A 22,598-nucleotide genomic window follows, 5' to 3' on the forward strand; every position below is an offset into this window, starting at 1 on the left:
ATCTATTTAATAATTAAACCTTTTACAGTTGCACCAGAACATTAACCAAAATCTTATGAATGTGTATTCCACCAAATTCGACAAAATCAAAGGAATTACTGCCAAAAAGATTACCTGATGAGTCCCAACTCCCGCTGTGATGAATTAAAATTGAAAAATTATTGGTCTGTATATTTGATCGTCGATCTTAGTTTGGAAGAGAAGTTTTATTTTTGTAGGAAACCTTTCTTATGGGATATGATACATAACAAATTGGAGTAAATCAGGGAAAGTAAAATAATTGGAAAAATTTAAGGGATATGGATAATTGTGGCTGAAAACGTTTTTTTTTTTTATTTTTAATAAGAATTCCAGTTTTGAAAAAAAAATATTGCTATTCAATTGAAAAAAAAACTATTGCTATATTCGTGTAATTAAAGTTATTAAGTTGTATACTTAAGTTTTTTTGCCCTAAATAAAATTATGGCAGTAAACGTTTTCAGGAAGCATTAATATAGTATTTGGATTCATTGAATTTTGTTATATCGTTTTTAACTATAGAATAAAAATGATAACCTTGTTAGGAGTTTCATGAAATAAAAAAACTGAATTTATATAGAAAGAAATGAAGGAATATCAAAAGATATCGTAGACTTTTAGATTAAATATTTAGAGGTTATGATCATGAAAATATGAGAGTTGTGGATATCAAGAGTATAAAAAATGAATAGGTAATTAGATATGAGTTTTGAATATGAATATTTAAAGCAGATGATGTGTGCCTCTCTATTTTGCAAATTTACGCCTTTTTAAATTATTAAATTTTTTTATTTATCATAAAGAATAATACTTTATCCACATATATTATATTATTTATGAGAGGAGTTACGGAAAAAGTCATGAGAAGAAAAAAAGTTGACAAAGAAATGTAGAAATTTTTGGATATATATATATATATATATTATTAAATTAGATATTTAGTTAGGAATTAATCTAAGGAAGTGCAAAAGATGATAAATATTATTAAATTAGATATTTTGATTAGAAATTAATCTAGGGAAGTGAAAAAAGTCATTAACATTTTAATTTAAATGACACAATTTAATATTTAAATTAAATAGTTAAATGTTTTATAACATTTTAATTTATAGTAGGGGTAAAACCGTAATAAAATTTTTAACTTTCTTATATATATATTAAAAAAAAATAAAAAATATATGATTTAGTAACTTTTTTCCCAAGAAAGTGATAATACATAAATAAAAAGAAATGGAGCTGATTATTCTCTACATCAGATCATTTTAGCACGTATTCAGATTACAAAAAATCAAAAGATGAAGAAGCAATTGCATTTGTCATTTTGGTTAAATGTTTAGGTGTGAAGCCATTTCTGCATTGTGAATTGAGCCTTATTTTGCATGGGAATTGATATGTCTGCTTCTTCATCATCGTCATCGTCATCTCCTCCTCCTTCGTCATGGCATTTGAATAGTTATTCTGAATTCCATCCTCCTTCGTATTACTGTGTAAATATAAAGCCTATTTATATTCAGATCTTTTCAGCATCTTGGATTTGTTTAATCCTTTCCGCCGCTGTCTATTATCGCCTCAAGAAAATTCGAAACCAGAAAATCATTTCTCGAATTGAACTTTCTCGTATTGGACAGGTCCTCAAGTTTGAAAATTTTTCCCATTATGTAGGTAATTATTCAATTAAAGTACCATTCTGTTTTATTTTTTTATATTTTATTTTTGTTTATCGTTATTGTTAGGATCCCATATATTGCTGTAGTTATAATTAAGTAATTAAACCTCTCCTTTACTGATAGTTTAAGTTTTTATGCCGCAACAACAACATACTCAGTGAAATTACACAAGAAATGTGTGAGAATGGTAGAATGTATGTAGACTTTACCATTACATCGGGAAGGTAGAGAGGTAGTGATAGTTTAAGCTTTTACACAGTGCTCGCAGAACTCAATATTCTATATCTGCCACTCCTTTTCTTTATTTATTTCAAAAGAATGACATCTTTCTATTTTTGGAAACTCTTTGACTTTACGGTTTTCACTTTATCATTAATGATATGATTTTATGCCTATAGAAATATGTCTAAAACTATAACGGGTCGTTTGATAGGGTGTATAAGAATAATGCTAAATAGTGTATATTAGTAATGCTTGCATTAAATAAAATTATTTATAAAGATATGCTCCACAAATATGATGGACAAGATATAAAAAAGGTTTTGAGGGACAATTGGATATTTAACCATGCTACTGCAAGCATTAAAACCCCTTGCATTACTATGATCGTGGATTTCCATGTATCAGTAATACACACCTCAATATACAATAGAGTGTATAACTAATGCAAGGTTAAGAAAGTGTACCAAATCAGGTACTACTAGTATAATACACAAAGCTAATACATGCATTTTTCTTCTAATACACTCTACCAAACGACCCCCAGTTCTAAATGTGCTTTTGGACATCCTTGCCCAGCCTAGTATTTGTCACATAAAATGAAACCTCTAGAGTAATTAAAAATGCGGGCATAAGTTTTTAGATGAGATGGTCATATAACGAAATATATGTTTATGAATGCAGCTAGACAAATGGGATTTGCAGATAGGAGACAATGTCCCCATCTGTGCAAGCTAGCTACTGAGTACATAATAAAATCAGAAGGGTGTGAAGAAGATATGTACAACTACTTTTCTAATGAACCAGATGCTGATTCGCTTTTTATAAAGCTTGTTGAGGAGTTTGAGAGATGCATCCTTAGTTACTTCGCTTTCCATTGGAGTCATGTTCCTTACATGATGAGCCAGGTAAATCTTTCAACTTTTAAGAACAAATGGATCCTTACTTATGAAATTATAACCCCAAGAAAACAAAATTTTAAGTTAGTATTGTAGTTGATCAGCTTGTAATCTTATTCTTTTACATTTTGATATCCTTTCAGGTACTGAGTGCTGATCATTTTGAGCCCAAAAAGAAGCTCCAAAACATTGTCATGGCTGCTACAAGGTATAACTGTATATCTTAATATCTGATTTGCTCTTTCATTCACAAGTGAACTTGCTGGCCATCATAAGTTTAGGGCTTATCCAATTGTTTGACAATGGACATGACCATCGATAGGAGGGTGTGGAGGTTGAGAATTAGGGTGGAGGGTTGGTAGGTAGTTGGGCGTATTGCTTTTCCTTTCTCTCGGTTGTTCCTTTGGCCTCTGTTATCTTATTATCTTGTTGCTACTGTCTCTTTTTAATCATTCTTTGAACTGACGGTGTACTGGAAACAACCTCTCTACCTTCCCATGGTCAGAGTATAGTATGTGTGCACTCTATCTTACAATGGTAGGGCTAGAGCTAGCTTTTATAGTTCATTTGCATCCTTTGGCACTCTTCCTCTGTCCATTATGGTTGTTTTCCATTACTGTCCATCACAATTTTGTTCAATGTTCTCCATGTTACCATAGTAGCTTTGATTATCTCCAACCTCTTGTTTTACTCTTTATTGTAAGAGTATTTCTCTGATTTGTAAAGTACTTAAGTGAGTTATGAATTCTTAAACATGTCAATGCTCTCGTAAACTTTTTTTCTAGTCCGGTTCTTCATTTTCCTGCGCATGCTTACATCAAGCCCTTCCACATTTCCTGACATATTTGTTATTCAATTAGATATTGTAGTTTGTATCCCGACCAATTGAGTAACTTCTATCTGATTGACAAATCTTATTATTACATGATACATACAGTAATGCAATATTAGAACTCCGAACTCAATGATTTCCTGTCACTTCCAAGCTGATTCATTAAGACAAGTTTCAGATGCATTTGGTGCTTCATCCATGGCACCTACTTTATTGTTATTATTCAGATTACGGTCTTTGTGATTAATGATACGACAAGATATGTTGTTTGGTCCTGCTTTTAGATAATATTCCAGATTTTCGTAGTTATAAGATCCTTACATAAGCTTTTGTGTAATTTTGCTCTGTAAGTAGTTCAAACCTCTAGATTAGCAGAACATGTATTTCATTAAATCATGGTGTTCTCTTGACTTTTGCTGACTGGTACTATTGATTCTTGGGTTTTGTGTGTAATAAAGGGAACAGCGATTTGAAAGGGTAACAAAGAATCTGAAGGTTGCAAGAGTTCTTACTACCTTAGTTGAGGAGATGAAAGCAATAGGACTCGTTTCTTCAGATGATTCACAGTGCACGGATGTGATGGTTCCAATGGCTCACAAAGATAGAAGCCCTGTCCTCCTGTTTATGGGAGGTGGCATGGGGGCTGGGAAAAGCACCGCGCTCAAGGAAATTCTCAAAGAGTAAGAAAGTCATTATTTGTGAGTGTAGAGGTTTCAATGCAGTTCTTGTACATACTTATAATGCATCGACTACCTAAATTTTCACGCAGGCCATTTTGGATTGGAGCTGCAGCCAATGTTGTTGTGATAGAAGCAGATGCTTTCAAAGAATCAGATGTTATTTACAAAGCTCTTAGCTCTAGGGGACACCATGACATGCTTCAAACTGCTGAACTGGTTATTATATGCTTCTCAATCCCTTGAAAAATGTTACAAATAAAGAGTTGCATTTCTGTCCTCTATTGACCCTGGCATAGGGAAAGATAATCATTTCATTTGTACTCAAATCATATCACAACCCAAGCTCGTGGTACATATCGTTCGTTATGGCCAAACAGAACTCGCAAATTTGTGCTCAAATTATGCTACATATAGTTGGAAGCGTTTGTATCATGTACTTGTGTTGTGTTATATAGAACTTCACTTTCCTCTCCCTTTGTTATGTGGGATTTGCCTAGGATATCTTATGTGCCCTTTCTTTAAACGCTTGACAATCTAGAAGCTTGTTAGCCCTTCTTGTCTCTTCTCCCTTCCATCATGGGCGTCACTAATCAGCTAGTAAAACATTCTACTAGTCGATCCGAAGAGATTCTCTTATATCAACCCAGTCTAGACAAAAGATATAATTTCAATGCTTTGTGACCTTGTCCTTTTAAAATCTAATTTGGAAGTGATTGCATAGATAAAGTTTGTTGCAGGTACATCAGTCATCAACAGATGCAGCATCATCCTTACTTGTAACAGCACTGAATGAAGGAAGAGATGTGATCATGGATGGGACACTCTCATGGATACCCTTTGTGGTGCAGACCATAACCATGGCCAGAAATGTTCACCGGCGACGTTACCGAATGGGTACTGGTTACAAAGTGGAAGTGGATGGCAGAGTAACTGAAAACTACTGGGAACAGATTGATGAAGAAGAACAGGAAACTGATGGTACAAGAAAAAGAAGACCTTATAGAATAGAATTGGTTGGAGTTGTTTGTGATGCTTATTTAGCTGTCATTAGAGGGATAAGGTAAATGTTCTAACGATTAATTGTCACACACATTTATTCTTCTTCTTAGCGCGCGTTAAACATGTTTCCATTTCTTTACAGGAGAGCTATCATGTGTAGAAGAGCTGTTCGGGTGAACTCACAACTGAAATCACACAAGAGATTTGCTAATGCATTTAACACATACTGTCAGCTTGTGGATAATGCAAGGTTATATTCCACTAATACTTTGGAAGGCCCCCCTAAGGTACATACATACAAACAAATAAGTTTTCTTACATTGCTATTGCCTACTAATGTTTTGTTTTCCTCTAACAACAAGTACTATATATGTTTTGAAAGTTGATAGCATGGAAGGATAGAGACAAGACATTATTGGTGGATCCTGATGAGATAAATGTACTGAAAATGGTAGGGAGGTTGAATGAAGGAGCTGATTCCATTTATGAACTTTACAAGAACCCTCATCCAGCTTATCAATCTGGCTCGGTTTGGAAAGACATTGTTATGTCACCTTCTAGGTTGAATATTCAGAAAGAACTCAAGTATTCCATTCAAAAAGTTGAAAGAATGAGATCCTGACTCAATCATCAATATGATTTTGGGATTTGGAGGCTAAAATCCCTTCCCTAGTTGGTTTTGCCTCCTCAAAACCCTTCCTTAGCTTGTAGTCTTGAAGCCTTGTAGCTTTTAGTTGATTTCAAAGAGTTGTATTAGGTTTGAATTTTTTACTGATTTTTGGTTTTCCATCTGGTGTCCGGATAATTAGGATTACACCGAGTAGGGCTCCATTTGGGAGTAGCGCTCCCTATGAAGGATTTTTCCATACCCAGAACTCGAATTGGAGACCCCTGATTAAGGGAGAAGCAGCTCCATCCACTACATTAGTTCCTTTGATGGTAGTTTGAAAATTTGAAAGGTGCAACTTTTTATTTTTTTTTGAAAAATAATAAATATGAAAGGTGCCTCAGGTAGATTAGAAATATTTGTCTTTGTTTTTATTTTAGGTATAACATTGTTTCTAATAGTTGGCGTATTCTATTTCTACTTAGAATAAGACCCTAAAGCACACATGACAACATGTGTGCTTCTTGGCATTAAATTGAATTAAAGATTAATTTTTTCACTTTTTGTTAAACTAGTTATTCCGTGCTAAGTATGGACCCAATAATATTAATTTTATATTTTTAATTTATTTAAGTTATGCTTAGTTATAAATGTCATAATACTTTATGAAAAATAATAAGAAAAGTAACTAATTATGCTTTAATTATTCTCATTTAATATCCTAATCTTTTCCCAATATTTTTCATTTTATTAGAAATTTTGAAAGTGAAATCATGTTTGGCTCTGATATTTTCCATTTTATTTTTAGAGTGAAATTGTGTTTGGCCGTACTTTTTTTTTTTTTACAAAGAATGTCTAGAATAATGTGTTATACAAAATCACAATGTAGCATACATATTGTTAAGTTGTAATAATAATGCTTTAACCGAGTTAAATTCTTTGTTATATTAAAATCACTTTTTAATATATAAATTTATTATATAAAAAATTGACATAGTAAAATTATAATTGAATTTTTGTGAACTTTGAATACTCCTCCAATAAACAACCAATTGAATGAAAAGAAGAGGCATATGGTATATGTTGAAAGGATAAAGTTAAAGGGATTAAACGAGGGGTAATGCTTCAATTGGTTGTACTCAATGTCATATTTTGTGTACTTTCTTTTATGGACAAAATGGGTTCTATATCTTTGATGTATTCTTCCTAATTGGTGGACCTCAGCGATCATTTCAAACATACATATATGACAATGACAATGTCATAATACATAAACATGACTCGTAACTTCACGCCAACAGATAACTATGACCTTTAACTTTGGGTGTGCACAAGTTGACACTTAAACTTGTATAAAATTGAACAAATAGATACATTAATTGTCCTACATGATACCCTACATGATAATATTGTGTCATACGTAGCGTCCTACATGTATTATGTCATATAAGACATATGTGTCTAGGGGCTTGTTCAATTTTATGCAAGTTTAAATGTCTACTTGTGCACACTCAAAGTTGGAAGACATAGTTGTCTGTTGAAGTCAAGTTAATGGTCATGTTTCATATTTACCATTTTATGCTTTTTTAAAAAAAAATATTATATATTTAAAAATTCCGTAAAAAATATTATAAATTACAATAATTAATAATTTAAAATATATAGATATAAATAAATAAAAATTTTGGTTGACCCTCCGAAATTCATATACACTGTATAAATTAGGGCAAATGTAGTAACATATATTATGTGAAAGTTAAAATTATTATAAATCACAATAATTAAACTTAAATATTTAAAACCTTTTGTTTGGTTGACTTTCCAAATTCCATCTTTATACATAAATTTAAAAAAAATATAAATCACAATAATTAACAACTTAAATTATTTTTTATAAAAACTTTGATTGACTCTCAAAATTGGGTTAAGTTCACAAATGACTCTCATATGGTCAAATGAGCCCCCAACTTATTACCAGATTTTCAACTACACACTTATACTTTATGGGGGTCCTATTACCCCAGCATTATTTAAATTTAAGTTATTACCTCCCTAAAAAGTCACAATCACATTTATGTTGATAAGTGAAATCCACGCGTTTGACACGTGCAATTTTTTATTTTTTTATTTTCTTGCTTTTTTGACTGATTATTTTATTTTGTTATTCTTTTTTTCTTTTTCCTTTTATTTCTCTGCTTGTTCTTCCTCTTCTATCCTTCAATTCCATCTTACCATAGAGCCACACGTAGAAAGTTAGAGAAGCAAAAAAATGAAGTCAGTGAGAAATGTGAAGCCGCTCATCTCAAGAGCTCCGACAAGTTAGAGGAGCGGACCTACTGGAAAGCATTTATAAGTTAATAAGCTTTATAAATCTCACGTATTTATAAAGCATAAGCCACTCATCAAAATTGGAAAAATAGAGCTTGCTTCATATGACACTAATTGGTACTAGGTTAGGGCTACATCTATGACAAGAAAGATCTATTTGAGAGGAGGTATATATTGGTGTTGGTGGATTTCGAAAAAATTTATGGTGGTAATTAGAGGAATGACAGCCCTCCGCTTCATTTTTGCAAGAGCAGGGCTTCAATAAGAGTAATGACCTAAAAAATAAATTGTCGGTCAAAATCTTTTTCGATGAGGATATTTTGAGAATTTTTTAAGAGATTCCCAACATTATTGAGTCGTTTGAACGAATTTTGTTAGCTGAAAAAGTTGTTATAATAGCTTCAAAATGATATTTCAATGGTGTTTTAATGGCTCATAGTTGATTTTGAAAATAGGGGTAAAGTAATTTACTTAATAATTTTTTATTGATGTGGAAAGTAGGAAAGAGATTTCTATCTAGGAATTATGGTGTGTTAATAGATATTGTAATGGTGGTGTTTCCAGATCGTGATGATGAAATTTGATGATTACCATGGATGCTCTACTAAGTTGCTAAGAAGAAGAAGAAAATATATGAGATAAAAATAAATAAAGAAAAAAATAAAAATGAAAAAAATATTAAAAATAAAGTTTTAATATTTATTTTTGATTTTCACTCTCTATGAGAGAGTGAAATACACTCACTTTATCACATAAGCATTTAGGGAGGTAATAATTTCAATTTTAAATAGTTCAGGGGGGTAATAGGACTCCCGTGAAGTAAAAATGTGTAGTTAAAAATTGGGTAATAAATTGAGGGCTCATTTGGCCATTTTCTCTTCATTTAATGAAAGTTTCTTAAACAAAATTATCCTCCAAATTATGTATCAAAATAGAGGAAGCTTTTTTTTTGATGACTAAATGAAACTAAAAGTTATATTTCTTCTCCACCCCCTATTTCCCCCCCCCCCCCCCCCCCTCATTCATTTCTGTCTTTTTTCTTACGTTTTTTCTTTTTCGTTTCCTTCCTTTTCTTTCTTAGTTTCTTTTTTTGTTATGCCTTTTCCTTTCCTTCTATTTTTTTCTTTCTTTCTTTTTTCAATTATAAAATCAATTTTTTTTATACATTTTGTATTTTTGAATAAAAGTTATCTTTAGCTTCAAGTTTCAAGGTTTAAGATAAAAAAAAATTCATATTAACTATTTTAAATTTAATATATCTTGATTTATTAGATTTTCTATAAATCTTTACTTAGAGTCAACGCTTAGCCCAATGACTTCAAAAAATAAGTTACGCCTCATGAGCAACATTTGACACTACTTTTACTATGCGAAATGGTCTGATGGATCCTTGTACTTGTATGAGGTTGTATTCTGAATCCTTCGACTTGACCCATTGTCAGCTGAATCATTAAATTCAATTAAAATGAGACTTTTAAATCCCTCCAACCATGTGTGTAGCTCACTCTCTCTTACATAAATGACATGTCATATCCACATCAGATATAATAATGTCATGTCATAATTATTTCATAAATATTTTTAAATTATTAACCAAAAATGTTATTCCATAAAAGACAAAAATAATAAATTTTCTATCTATAAAAATAAAATAAAATAAAATAGTTATTTCTCTCACCTCTCCTCCACCTCCCTCAACCCACAACCACCATTAACACCATCTCCATTAACCTTTTTTTTCTTCTTCAAGGCCATTGTCTATAGTTGTAACCTGACTCTTCAAGTTCTTAAAAAATATAATTCAATTTTTCTCGAAGTTTCTAACATTCGTAACTCTAATAGTATTTTTTTACCAACGTTTACATCATCCATTTGAACCACCATAAATTTCTTTTCTCCATTAATGCCAATAAATCACCATTAAAATATCACAATAAATCACAATATTTGTATGCAATTTTACATAACACATTTCACCTAATTTCAGAAAGACATTCAATAATCACTTTTCATCCTTCAAGGCTATTGAATCTTTGTCACCTTATGGATTGTAAATAACTCAGAAAAAAAAAGAAGGAAAGATAAACAAATCTACCATAACAACACATTTTTGTTTCTCTAGGAAGAAATAAAATATGAAAAAAGGAAAGAAAAGAGAACTTGGAGATGGCTGGGAAGGGGAGTAAAAAAAGAAATGGGGGTTGGATGGGAAGAAGGTAATGTTAATTAGAGAGAGAAAGAGAAATGGGGTGGGTGCTCAGGGAAAGAAGAAAGAAGTGATTTTTTTTTAAATTTTCTTTTGTTTTGGTCATTTTCTTAAAAAAACATTTTTTAGTCTAAATTTGGAGTTCACGCTCCTTCTACGCGTGAAAGCACGTGTTGGTGCCAACTCAATAATTGAATTGCCATATAAGCTTGGTCAATGGTTAGAAGTGCTTAAAATATTGAGTTTCATTGAGTTTAAGGGTCCAGTTGACAAAGAGTCAATTAGAAGCGTTCAGAATACAAACTCATACAAGTACAAGGGTTCATCAGACCATTTCGCATTTTTACTAAGTCTAACTTATGGGGAACACAATAACCTTTTCCTTAGAGGTAAAACATAGCTCAAGGGTTAAAAAGAATAACATATGCCTCATGGGCTATAATTTAACCTATTTCATTATGTCTAACTTATGACATGTCCTATGACTCTTTCTTTAGAGGCAAGACTTAGATCAAGAACTACAAAATAACAAGTTACTCCCTATGGATAAAATTTGACACTACCACATCGTGTCTTGATTTATGAGATTCTTTATAACTCTTGCCTTAGAGGCAAGATTTAATTGAAGGAATATTAAATAACAAGTTGCGCCTCATAGACAACAATTTACACAATTTTCCCTAAGTCAAACTTATGGTGAACACAATAATTTGTGTGTATGTGTGGCAAGACTTAACTGAAGGAATATTAAATAAGAAGTTGCTCCTCATGGACAATAATTTACACAATTTTCACTAAGTCAAACTTATGGTGAACACAATAATGTGTGTGTAAAGATTGATGTACCACAAATTAACAGTATTTTTGATGGTTTAAACTTGGAGTTTTACCAGTGTCTTAAGCATTTTTAGTAGATGTAATGGTATTTTGCTTGGATTTTGTAGGAAATGGGTTTGGAGCAGTTGGCACTGAAATGTTGCGCCATCATTGATTTTCTGAGCGTTGACGATTTGACCTATGAGGCGTAACACTTCTATAAGCTGTAGGTAGAAGACTATGTTGGATATAGTCAACAAAATGGAAAGCTCGATGGACTTCGAAACATGTCATAATCTAAAAAGTGCTGGAGAATTACTATATATATAATACACACACACACCTAATATATACGTAATATACTTATTTGCTAGAAAAACAAGCTAATTCTTTTCAAAAGATTTTTCTACTCTTCCACCGGCCAAATCTCTAGGTTAAGGAACTATGTGTGGGACAAAGAAGGTGCCGAAGGATTCCAGTGACAAGGCTTCAGTCCACGAGTCGATACAAATCAACACCCCCTCCCAAACTAAAATTTTTCTTTGAGTGCAGGAACACATGAATCAAGAAAGATAACATCAAGCCTTGGGGCATGACCAGACACGCCATTCGACTTCTCACAATCATGAGCCAAAATACTCTTTCCCTACTTTATTTCCCGGAAGTACTTCAACTTGCATCTTATGTCTAAGAATATTTCATTTAATTTTTTTGCAGGTACGCTCAAGATCCGGATCAAATACCGAAGAAAAAGAGGGCCTTCATAGGAAATTGGATAGTTAGCTTTCTGTCAAAATAACTCCACCAACTGGAGGTTGTAATCTAACCTCATCAATAACTCCGCCAATCGGAGACCACCGCCTAATAGCGTCAAACTTCACAAGTCTGGGGTTGTACGTAGAAAATGTCACTCAAACTCCACTAATCGGAGGACGTACATAGCAAAAATCAGCTAAACTCCACCAATTGGAGATTGTACATAGCAAACATTGTCAAACTCCGCTAATCGGAGGCCGTACATAGAAAACATCAATCGAACTCCGCCAATCAGAGGCTTTACATTACAAGCTTTACATAGACAGATACATGCTTTTACATTACAACGGCCCCGCCAGGCGGAGGTCTACATTACAAGTTTTACATAGCCGGATACATGCTTTTACATTACAATAGCCCCACCAGTCGGAGGCATTACATTACAAGCTTTACACAACCAGATGCATGACTTTTACATTAGATCAACCCCGCCAATCGGAGGTCTACATTACAAGTTTTACACAGTAGGATATAGGCTTTTACATTACAATAGCTTCGCCAGCCGGAGGCTTTACACAGCTAGATGCAGGCTTTTATATTACAATAGGTTCGTTAGTCGGAGGCCTCTACATTACAAGTTACTTTACCTACATCAGATTCACGACACAAAAAAAGCAGACATCAACGATCGTTTGAACATCTACACTCTACTCCTTACATTACTATTTCAATTTATAATTTTTTAAATCGCAACAGGTACTTTTCACCCTTTTACATGTTTTCCAGGACAACACATTACAACGAGGAACTCCCTCTAAGCAAAAAACTAGGGCAAGTTAGTGCAATGTCAAGCATTGCTAGCTACGTTAAGGATTCACTTTCAAAACTCAACTCAACTCGACTCGATTTTCAGAAGTTCAGATTTAAATCTTACTTATAACTCTTTAATGTCTCAGTTCATTATAACTCGACACTAGGGCATCCTTTTGAAAATTCATTTATTTGCCATAAGTCTTTAGTAAAAATTGCTACTAAGCATTTCTCATTCAAGTTTCTTTAGAACTATGTCCCATCCCTCTATTCTTGATATTTTCTTCGTACCTCGCCATCAAAAGATCTCAGTATTATAATAATTCGATACTGGGGAAAATTTTAATCAAAATTTTCTATGCTCCTACACTCTCGAACTACATATGGCTTGATTTCTCATGATACCTGAGATATGTAGGCAACTCCGAAGCCAGAGTGCGGCCATAACTCCATAACATTTCTTGCCGAGTTGTTGCTCAAAGTATATTTTGGTGGTCGCCTAAATTGGATCGTGTCAATATTTCTTTGTCCACGTCTTCTCTACTCTCCTTCATTGACAAAGAAAGGGTCAAGTTGTTGACACCCAATTTTGGCTGTCCACATTTATTTAACTAAAGTTTTGATAATAATAATAATAATAATAATAACAACAACAACAACAACAACAATAATAATAATAAAATATATATGTGTTATGAAATTTTTGTAGGAATAAGAAAATATTTTTAATTATTTATTTTATTTTGATAAATTTATTTCATAAATATTATTTTATATTATATAAATATTACTACTTACTTCCTCATTTTTTAAATTTTACGTCAAATAACTATTGTTCTTAAGGGTTAACTCAATTTTTCTAATTCAATATAATTTATATTGTTACAATAAACATTATTCGACATTTTTTCAGAATTAGGAAAGCTTAATTAATTAATGAGTTACTAATTTATTTAATTTTATTTTTAGAATGACTAATTTTATCAAATAAGCTAGTCTTGAAAAATAATTATTTTTAATTTAATAAATTATGGCTATTTAATAAAGAAGATGATATAATTTAAATGGACTTAATTTGAGCAAAATTTAGCAATTCAAGTCATTCTAATTCAGCCAATTCGTGCGGCCGAAATTAATTAAGACTTTAATAGACTCCTACGCCACCCTATACTCGTCTCTCCAAGAAACACATCTCTTCACCTTTTCCAGACCACGCTTCTCATTCCCCAGAACGTCTTATCCACAAACACACCAGGCTCTTCTCCCATCTCCGCCATGGCCACCCCACGTGCTCTTCCATCACGTCCGTTAGAAAAATGGCTCTGAACCACCGAAAATGTCAATTTTTGGCGGTTCATTGCTCCATCAATCACTCAACCCTTTCAAATCGACCTGAAAGGTCGATTCTTTGAGAGATTTCCTACCCTCTTCATCATTATTTTTCTATTCTTCCTCAGATTTGGCTTCCCTAGAATTCAAAATTTGAATTCTTAGGCCAAGTGGAAGTTCTAATTCAGCCATAAAAGGAGACCTTTGGTTCTCATCCAAGAATCGACCAAGATCATCCAAAAAACGGGACAAGAACAAAGAGAGAATCACCAAGGCAAACGTAACAAAAGCTTTTAGAGTTCAAAAAATATTTATCTCATCTTCTCTAGTCCTTTTGTTTTCGGTCATAAAATCGAGTTCGAGAAAGTTCGAAGTTGAAATCTTTTGACGCCAAAGTTCTTGTTTGCTGCTCTACACAAGATTTTAGATATGCCAAAATGTTCAAAATACAAGGTACATACATATATATGTTATGCACATAAAGGTATAAATTCTATATTTTTATATTTAGTTTTTCTACACATGACCTATTATTTTGTTATACTTTATACTATTATTTTTATCTACTATCCCTTTTACGAATGTTATTTATTTATTTTTTATAAGTTATAAATCCCTACACTTAAATATACATATTATTTTACTACATCTAATTTATCGTCAATTTGACCCTACATGTAAATAAAATAATAACACATATATTTTTAAACAACATACATGTATATATTATACTTTATAATAAATCTAGCTAAGATCACAAACTTTATATAATATTTTAATATTTAGTGTCATTCTTATTTACTTTAATTGTTTATTTCTAGGAAACTCCATCTTATATATTTTCATTCAAAAAACATATTTTACACATACTACTACATATTTATACTCGGCTATTATCTCATTTTATTTTCCTTTGCATCTTAATTATATATATAAATAAAACAACAATTTTTAATATACTTTAAACTCAACATTTATATATCTTTGATAAATTTACATAAGACACATCTATATTTTTTAGCATATAAAAGTGTTGCACATTTTAAGTGCATTTATTTATTTACTTATTTATAGATGTATACATGTCATACCTTGTATTTTACTCTTTTTCTTAAATTAATGAAATTTACTTATCATAAATTTTAAAGCAAATAAATTGAATAAATCTTCCTACTTATTTTTCCTAAATTGAGTTTAAGGACTATCTTCGGATAGGCTCTGAGAGATGCTTAATAACTTTCCCTCGACTAACCAAAACCCTTACTCAGAATCTCACTGGTTTCGCAAATCAAAACAGAGTTTACATTTACATATAAAAATGGTTTTCTTCATTAAAATTAGGTGGTGTCTCTAAAACAAACAATTTTCAAAAAACAGAGTGGCAGCCATATTACGTTGTGAACTGTTTTGGCTAGTTCGAAATAGGGGTGCGACTGCTTGGAGACTCTGCTGGGGAAAACCCATGTACTTACTTAGGTTTTAACCGTAGAAAACTCAATTTAGACATAACATTTTTGATTACTTGTTTATTTTCAGCTTATTATTTGCTTTGCTGAAATGATGTATAGCTTTGATTGAAAGGTCGTAAGTCAAATCCAAACTTGTGTTCCTTATTTATTTTTGAAACACTATCTATTACTGCTTTCCTCACACTGTCATTTGCACTTGCTATCGAGTTTTTGGCCATACACAAACACACACTAAACATGCGAGGGGTGTTCTGCACTCCTCCGAAACTCTCTTTGGATTCCTTAGTTTCAGAGTTGGTGTAATTAAGATAGTGCGCCTTCTCGTAATTATTTAGTCCACTCTCAATCATCTAGGAAAAAATCCTACTCTAGAAATAGGTCATGTTGCATATCCTTAGGTAAGACAATATAAGGTATTGTCGTTGCGTTTAGGAAATCACCCAAATGTCAATGAGTTTCTTCTTTAAAACTCGACGACATACATTTTGTGTGAAATTGATATGAATGATCCAAGCTAAAACACTTTACGGATTTGGAGAAAATAAACTCATCATACTCTTTACCTTTCTTTCAGATGCAAATCAACCAAAAACCTCCCTAATATCAGGATGATGACTGAGGTCCCCCCGAACTTTGAAAGATTGGTGGGAAAACATCCGAGTGGCATACGGAAATGATATTATGCCACACCTGGGGACATTAATTGATTTACTAACTGTGGAGGCAAACAAGTCACTCATTACTCTAATGATTGAATTCTGACAACCAGCTACAGTGACTTTCCAGTTAACAGATTTTGAAATCACACCAACACTGGAGGAGATAAGTCAAATTCTTGATTTGCCATTGGCTGGCAGAGAACCCTTGGCCCTGCGCACTATGTCGGGAATTGGTTTTCTTCAGTCTTTGTGGTTGAGAGTAAGTCCAGGTTTGCGAAGAGTTGATGAGGGATAGGTCAAGTTGGATTATCTGTTTAAAAGGTTCGATTGTTGAGAGAGTTATGATAGGTTCCAACAAGAATTCTTCATCTCCAGGGTTGATTGGGAGAGGCACACAACTATTGTTTTTGTGATGGCCTTTTTGGGTATTATGATCTTCCCAAAGAAAAGAGATTGTGTCAATATCAACCAACTGCCTATGGTCATTTACATGTTTAGAGGACATGTTAGAGTGACCATCGTACCCATAATCTTGGCAGAAATATTTCGATCACTATCCCTCTGCTCTAGAGGATATGATCACTTTAGGGGCAGTAACCTGTTGCTACAGATATGGGTGTTGGAACACTTCTACTAAACACAAGCAGAAAATGGCATTGAAGCAGACGTACATAACAAAATCAGAAGACATGCGATGAGATTGAGCATGTGGGATGCCCCAAATAATGAAGATGGTTGGCACTTTTTCCTGACCCACCTCAAAGGGAACCATATTCAGTGGCGACTACCATGGGTCCATGGCCGAGCTCTATTGATAACACCCCACGTCTGTTTCATTGAGTTGATTGGGTTGGAAGGCTTCCAGCCTTACACACCTTTAAGAGTCCTCCGGCCGTTTGGAATTACCCAAGGCGTTCCTTCATGGTCAAATATGGCACTAATAGAGGTTGATTATGAAGGAAGAATCCCAACCGAAATGATCACTGCTTTGGTACAAGAATGGTATGACATTCTTGACTTAGGCATGGGGGTTGAGTCGTGGTTTACCCCAGAATATTATACTTGGTTTATGATGGGAGGAATTCTCACAAGGCCGAGTTGTGACAGGATCTTGGGGTTCACATTCACCCAAGATCAAATCAAATTGGCATTGAGCTATTGAACCTCATGCCCATCACCACAACCATGTATCATCATGTGACCCCATGGTTTGTCGACCATCTCATACATGCAGTTGATGATAAACCAAAGGAAGAGATGGAGGAAGACCCAAAAGAGGATCCTAGAGAGCCAACTGAGGAGATGGAAGAGGATTCAGAAAAATATTCAGAGCATGACCCTAACTTGTATGACCCCAGAGATGGAGGCGTGATGCATATGGAGAATGAACCGGTTCCAATAGCAGAAACGCTCACTCAGAATATGGTTCCATAGGGTTCGATGAAAGGGAAGATTCAAACCACTGGAATGGAAGGTCGACGAATCCCCAGAGTACCACCTAGGGACATATTATGATATGGACGATGACAATGACGATGCCCTAACCTAGCCGTAGATTGTTTGTTTTCTTCGAACTCTCTCATAAGCTCTTTAAAGTGCCGTATGGCCTAGCCCTCTTGTATGCCTTATGGCCACCCCTGTACATTCATTTCTTAGGCTTCTGACCGCCTACATTAGTGTAATAGCCAGATTGCCTTGATCAATGAAGTTATGTTTACTCTAAATCTAAAATGTGTTTAAATGGATTATTCATTATCAAACTAATTGTAACATAGGACCACCTCAGGCAAAATGAGGTTCTATATTAGGACGCGATTTGAATGTCACTAAATTAGTGTATATATGTGTTATACTTACATATTTGTTACATTATTCAATATCTCCCAAACAAACATAGTTTCCCTTTTTCTTTATTTTTTTTCATCATTTATTCCCAAAATTACGTTGATTTGTGCCGACTTGCTAATTGGCTGACTCACGATACAACCTTCGATCAAAATGAAAGATGGCTGACAAAGACGAGTTCAACGCTGCTGCGAACATAATGATACCTATTGAGAACCCCGAAGGTTCTCAAAATGTAATAGACATCCAAAATGAAGAGAAAATGGCTCACATGGAGCAAGAACTCGAGATCTTGAGGGAAGAATTACACCAAGTTCGAGACATGGCCAAACTGTCGGCTTCCACTTTCCCAACTTTGAAGACACCTATCTACTTCCCAAAGCCCGACTTGCCTTTTGCTGACTTACCAAATCAGCCAGAACTAACTCAACACGCTCCCGCTCATGGTCGAGTTCCATCGGCTTCTCCAACCGCAGTCAGAACCATTCCTGACCTCTTTAATTGCGACCCTACCATGCCTACAATGCAACAGATACTTGGGGCACATGTCACCACTCCCTATAAGCCACATGTTCCACCTGTATATACCGCTGTAGCTCCTACCTTCACAGCGCCAACTGTGATTAATGTCTCGTACGAGGTCGATCAATATGTAGAAATGGAGAAAGATGCTCGGTTGAAAGAGGATGCATCGATTAATGTCCAACTTCATGGTCTGAGAAAGTCATTGAAAAGCTTACAAGTCACTAGAGGAACAAAGAGCCTGGATTCTAATGACTTGTGCATCCATCCAGACATTGACATGCCGGTAGGGTACAAACCACCGAAGTTTGACATGTTTGATGGAAATGGTGACCTTCACGCACATTTAAGGGCATATTATGACAAGTTAGTCGGTGTAGGGAGAAATGAGAAGCCGGGGATGAAGTTGTTCATCCAGAGTCTATCTAAAGAAGCATTGACCTGGTATACGTGCCAGGACCCTCGAAAATGGTGTGACTGGCAGGAAATGGCTAAAGATTTTATAACTCATTTCAGATTCAATACTGAAATTACAGTCGACAGATTTTCATTGGCCAACATATAGAAGAAGCCATCTGAGAATTTCCAAGAGTACGCACGACGTTGGAGAACTGAAGTCACAAAGGTGCAACCACCACTAGATGAGAGTGAGCTCTCAAAGTACTTTATTCGAGCTCAAGAAGGCATCTACTTTGACAAGATGATGTCAATGATGGGCCAGAAGTTTGCAGAATTGATCAAGATGGGAAACTTCATAGAGGGGGTGTTAAATCTGGGAAGATTCAGTCTATAGTCGTATTGCAAGCTGCAAGTAGGCCATGTAATCGGGTTCCATTAACAGCATCAAGAAGAAGAGGGAGGATGTTTCAACTATCACTTACTAACAAGGAGGACAATCCCATCGATACCCAAACAATCCCCAAATTGTTGCACATACTTCTTACATCCCATACCCAGTATATAATACCCAACCACACTATAATCCACCCCGAGCACTATCATACCAAAATCCACCAGACCATATCTCACTGTCAAAGTACCAATCCACCAAAATAAACCAACATATGCATCGAGACCACGTCCAAATCTCGAAGCAAGAAATGCTCGCGCTTACACACTATTTGTCGAGCCCTATGCCTAATTGTTTGAGAGGTTGAGGACAGTAGGAGTGCTGCAACCAGTTGAAGGGAAACTTCCCGATCCAATCCCTCGTAACTTCGATAGAAACAAGCGATGCGCTTACCACTCGGGAGTCCAAGGACACAACACAAAAGATTGTTATGGTTTGAAGAACCAGATCGAGTCTTTGATCAGGAGAGGAGTAATCAAATACACTCCAACACCTCCCAATGTAAACAATAACCCCTTGCCAAACCATGAGAATCGGAAGGTCAACATGGTTACTCCAGATGAAGAATATGAGGGCCCTAACTGTCCAGGCATAGATGAAGCAAATGCCATGACATCTGCGGCGCAACCTGTTATCATTGTTCAACTAAGGGAACCTCTGACTTTACAAACATATCTCCCAAGAGTTGTAGTGACCACCCTAATCACTAGAAAGCCTGAGTATGACACAAAAGCAGTCCCATGGGACTATCGAACAGGCGCCAAGGTCAAGACGATTGATACTGCCGTGGCTCAGGGAATGAATTGGTCAGGAATGTTTTATGCCCCGGAGGATCTAAATCGAAGAGCCCTAAGAAAGGAACATAATATAAATAAGAATGTTACTGATGCTGAAGTCGACGAAGTTTTGAAGAAGATGCAGCCTAAGGACTATTCAGTCGAAGAGCAACTTAAAAAGACGCCATCCCACATATCCATTTTGTCTCTGCTTATGAGTTCTGAAGCTCATAGAAATGCTTTGATGGAAGTGTTAAACAGAGTGAACATTCCAAGAGAGACCACAAGTGAAACCTTAGCTTCAACAATTGGATGGATAGTGGAAGCAAACAAGATCTCTTTCCATGATGATGAGTTGCTTGCGGAAGGGGTTGGGCATAACAAAGCGCTTCACATCGCAGTCAAATGTTGTGATAAGATTGTGACTCGAGTTCTAATTGATGGTGGTTCTGGATGCAAAATTTGTCCTTTCACCACTCTGAGAGATTTAGGTGTGAATATGGGAGATATAAGGGAAAGTCATGTGAATATTAGAGCTTTTGATGGAGTACAAATAAGTGTCATTGGAGAGATCTATCTCATGTTGCAAGTGGGGTCGGCTATTTTTCCCATCCTATTTCAAGTGATGGATGTATCATCAGGCTATAACCTGTTGTTGGAAAGAGTGTGGGTTCACATGGCAAGAGAAGTTTGTTCCACCCTTCATCAGTGTGTAAAGTTTTAATGGGGTCGCACAGAGGTTACCATTCACGGGGAGCTCAGTCACCCTATTCCTTCTGTTAATTCTATTACGATCGCTGCCGAGTTAGAAGGATCCACTTTTCACACTTTGGAAATTATGCAAGCTGTAAGGGTCAATAAGGAAGCAGAGCCAGATGATACAAAATTTTCAAGTGCAACAAAAATGGTTGCGTCTAAGATGTTGAAGTATGGGTATCATCAAAAGAGTGAACTTGAACCAAAGTCCAATGGAGTTGAGCCAATCTAGTTGAAGCATCACAGAGGCACCAACAGACTCGGATATGAGCCTACCTTGGGAAGGGTCCACCCGGGTCAAGCAAGACAATCTTCGTACTAGGACAAGCTTTGATTCCAGATCAAACAGACATTGATGACATCGTAGAAGGAAAGGGCAATCTGTTCGTGGCTATGGTTGGAGAAGAGGAGGAGAGAAATCTATGCATATTGACCATTCGTGATGCCGAACCTGGAGAAATCTTGCAGAACTGGACCATCAGCCCATCCCTGTTTCAACCAGAGTCTTGGTAGTGTCTAAAAGAAGTTTTTATTTTTAAAATTCGCATGAGATCGAGCAAGTTGAAGTCAGAAAAAACCCAATATGGATGAAATAGAGGTTGTCAACTTGGGAGATGAGGAAATCGTGCAGGAAACACGAGTCAACATACATTTGGAGGATGAAAGAAATCAAGAGTTAATAGATTTGCTTAAGTAATATGGTGATGTATTTGCCTGGTCGTACGATGACATGCCAGGATTAAGCTTTGATATTGTCTCACACAAATTACCAACTGATCCCACTTGTCTTCCTGTTAAAAAAAAGACGAGAAAGTTCAAGCCTAATTTGAGTTTAGGGATCAAGGAGGAGGTAACTAAGCAAATCGAGATGAACGTTGTGAGGGTTACAAACTACCCCACATGGTTAGCCAACATTGTGTCTGTGCCTAAAAAGGATGGAAATATCAGAATATGTGTGGACTATCGAGATCTCAATAGAGCAATTCCTAAGGATGATTTCCCTCTTCCAAATATTCATGTAATCATCGATAATTGGGCAAAACATGAGTTGCAATCATTTGTCGATTGCTTTGCAGGATATCACCAAATCCTGATGGATGAAAATGATGCAAAGAAGACATCGTTTATCACTCCATGGTGTATTGCTATAGAGTAATGCCTTTTGGTCTAAAAAATGCTGGTGCAGCCTTGATATTTGCGTAATCAAGACACAACTTCCAATTCAAGTGTCTACGATCGTACAATAGTAATATAACCCAACCAAGGGTTGGGGTCTAGTCCCAAGGGATTGATTTTGAGAATTAATAGAAAAATAAAATTTGGTTCTAATTAGTCATAGCTATAGACATTATCGAATATAAACATACTAAATCTAAAGGGGGTGACGCAAGCGTCAATTATCAATGGGGGTTTTTGTATTAATTAATAACTACAAACAACGAAAATATACGAAAACCAGATAGAGAGACGGGATTCTTGGGATGTGATAGGAATACATGATAAACTAAACTGTCGGGTACATGCTTTTGATAGTAAATTGTTGAGTATTTGTGAC

General features: G+C 34.9%; 1 protein-coding gene across 1 annotated transcript; it reads left to right on the forward strand.

The window, feature by feature from the left end:
- Positions 1–1,409: 1,409 nt before the first annotated feature.
- Positions 1,410–5,999, forward strand: LOC102586940 (uncharacterized). The gene is made up of 8 exons (XM_006367817.2): positions 1,410–1,680; positions 2,589–2,812; positions 2,947–3,011; positions 4,094–4,315; positions 4,405–4,531; positions 5,053–5,375; positions 5,457–5,601; positions 5,697–5,999. Exons 1-8 carry the CDS (start codon positions 1,410–1,412, stop codon positions 5,934–5,936), a joined length of 1,617 nt encoding a protein of 538 aa, XP_006367879.1. The 3' UTR covers positions 5,937–5,999.
- The last annotated feature ends 16,599 nt before the right edge of the window (positions 6,000–22,598 follow it).

Source organism: Solanum tuberosum, unplaced genomic scaffold (assembly GCF_000226075.1).
Source record: "Solanum tuberosum cultivar DM 1-3 516 R44 unplaced genomic scaffold, SolTub_3.0 scf01060, whole genome shotgun sequence".
NCBI classification, from domain to species: Eukaryota; Viridiplantae; Streptophyta; class Magnoliopsida; order Solanales; family Solanaceae; genus Solanum; species Solanum tuberosum.

Excerpts from the sequence above, each read along its gene's own strand:
- LOC102586940 (XM_006367817.2), top strand. The coding sequence starts at position 1,410 with ATGTCTGCTTCTTCATCATCGTCATCGTCATCTCCTCCTCCTTCGTCA. Across the intron at positions 4,316-4,404 it reads CTCAAGGAAATTCTCAAAGA|GCCATTTTGGATTGGAGCTG; the intron begins GTAAGAAAGTCA and ends ATTTTCACGCAG. Across the intron at positions 5,376-5,456 it reads GCTGTCATTAGAGGGATAAG|GAGAGCTATCATGTGTAGAA; the intron begins GTAAATGTTCTA and ends ATTTCTTTACAG.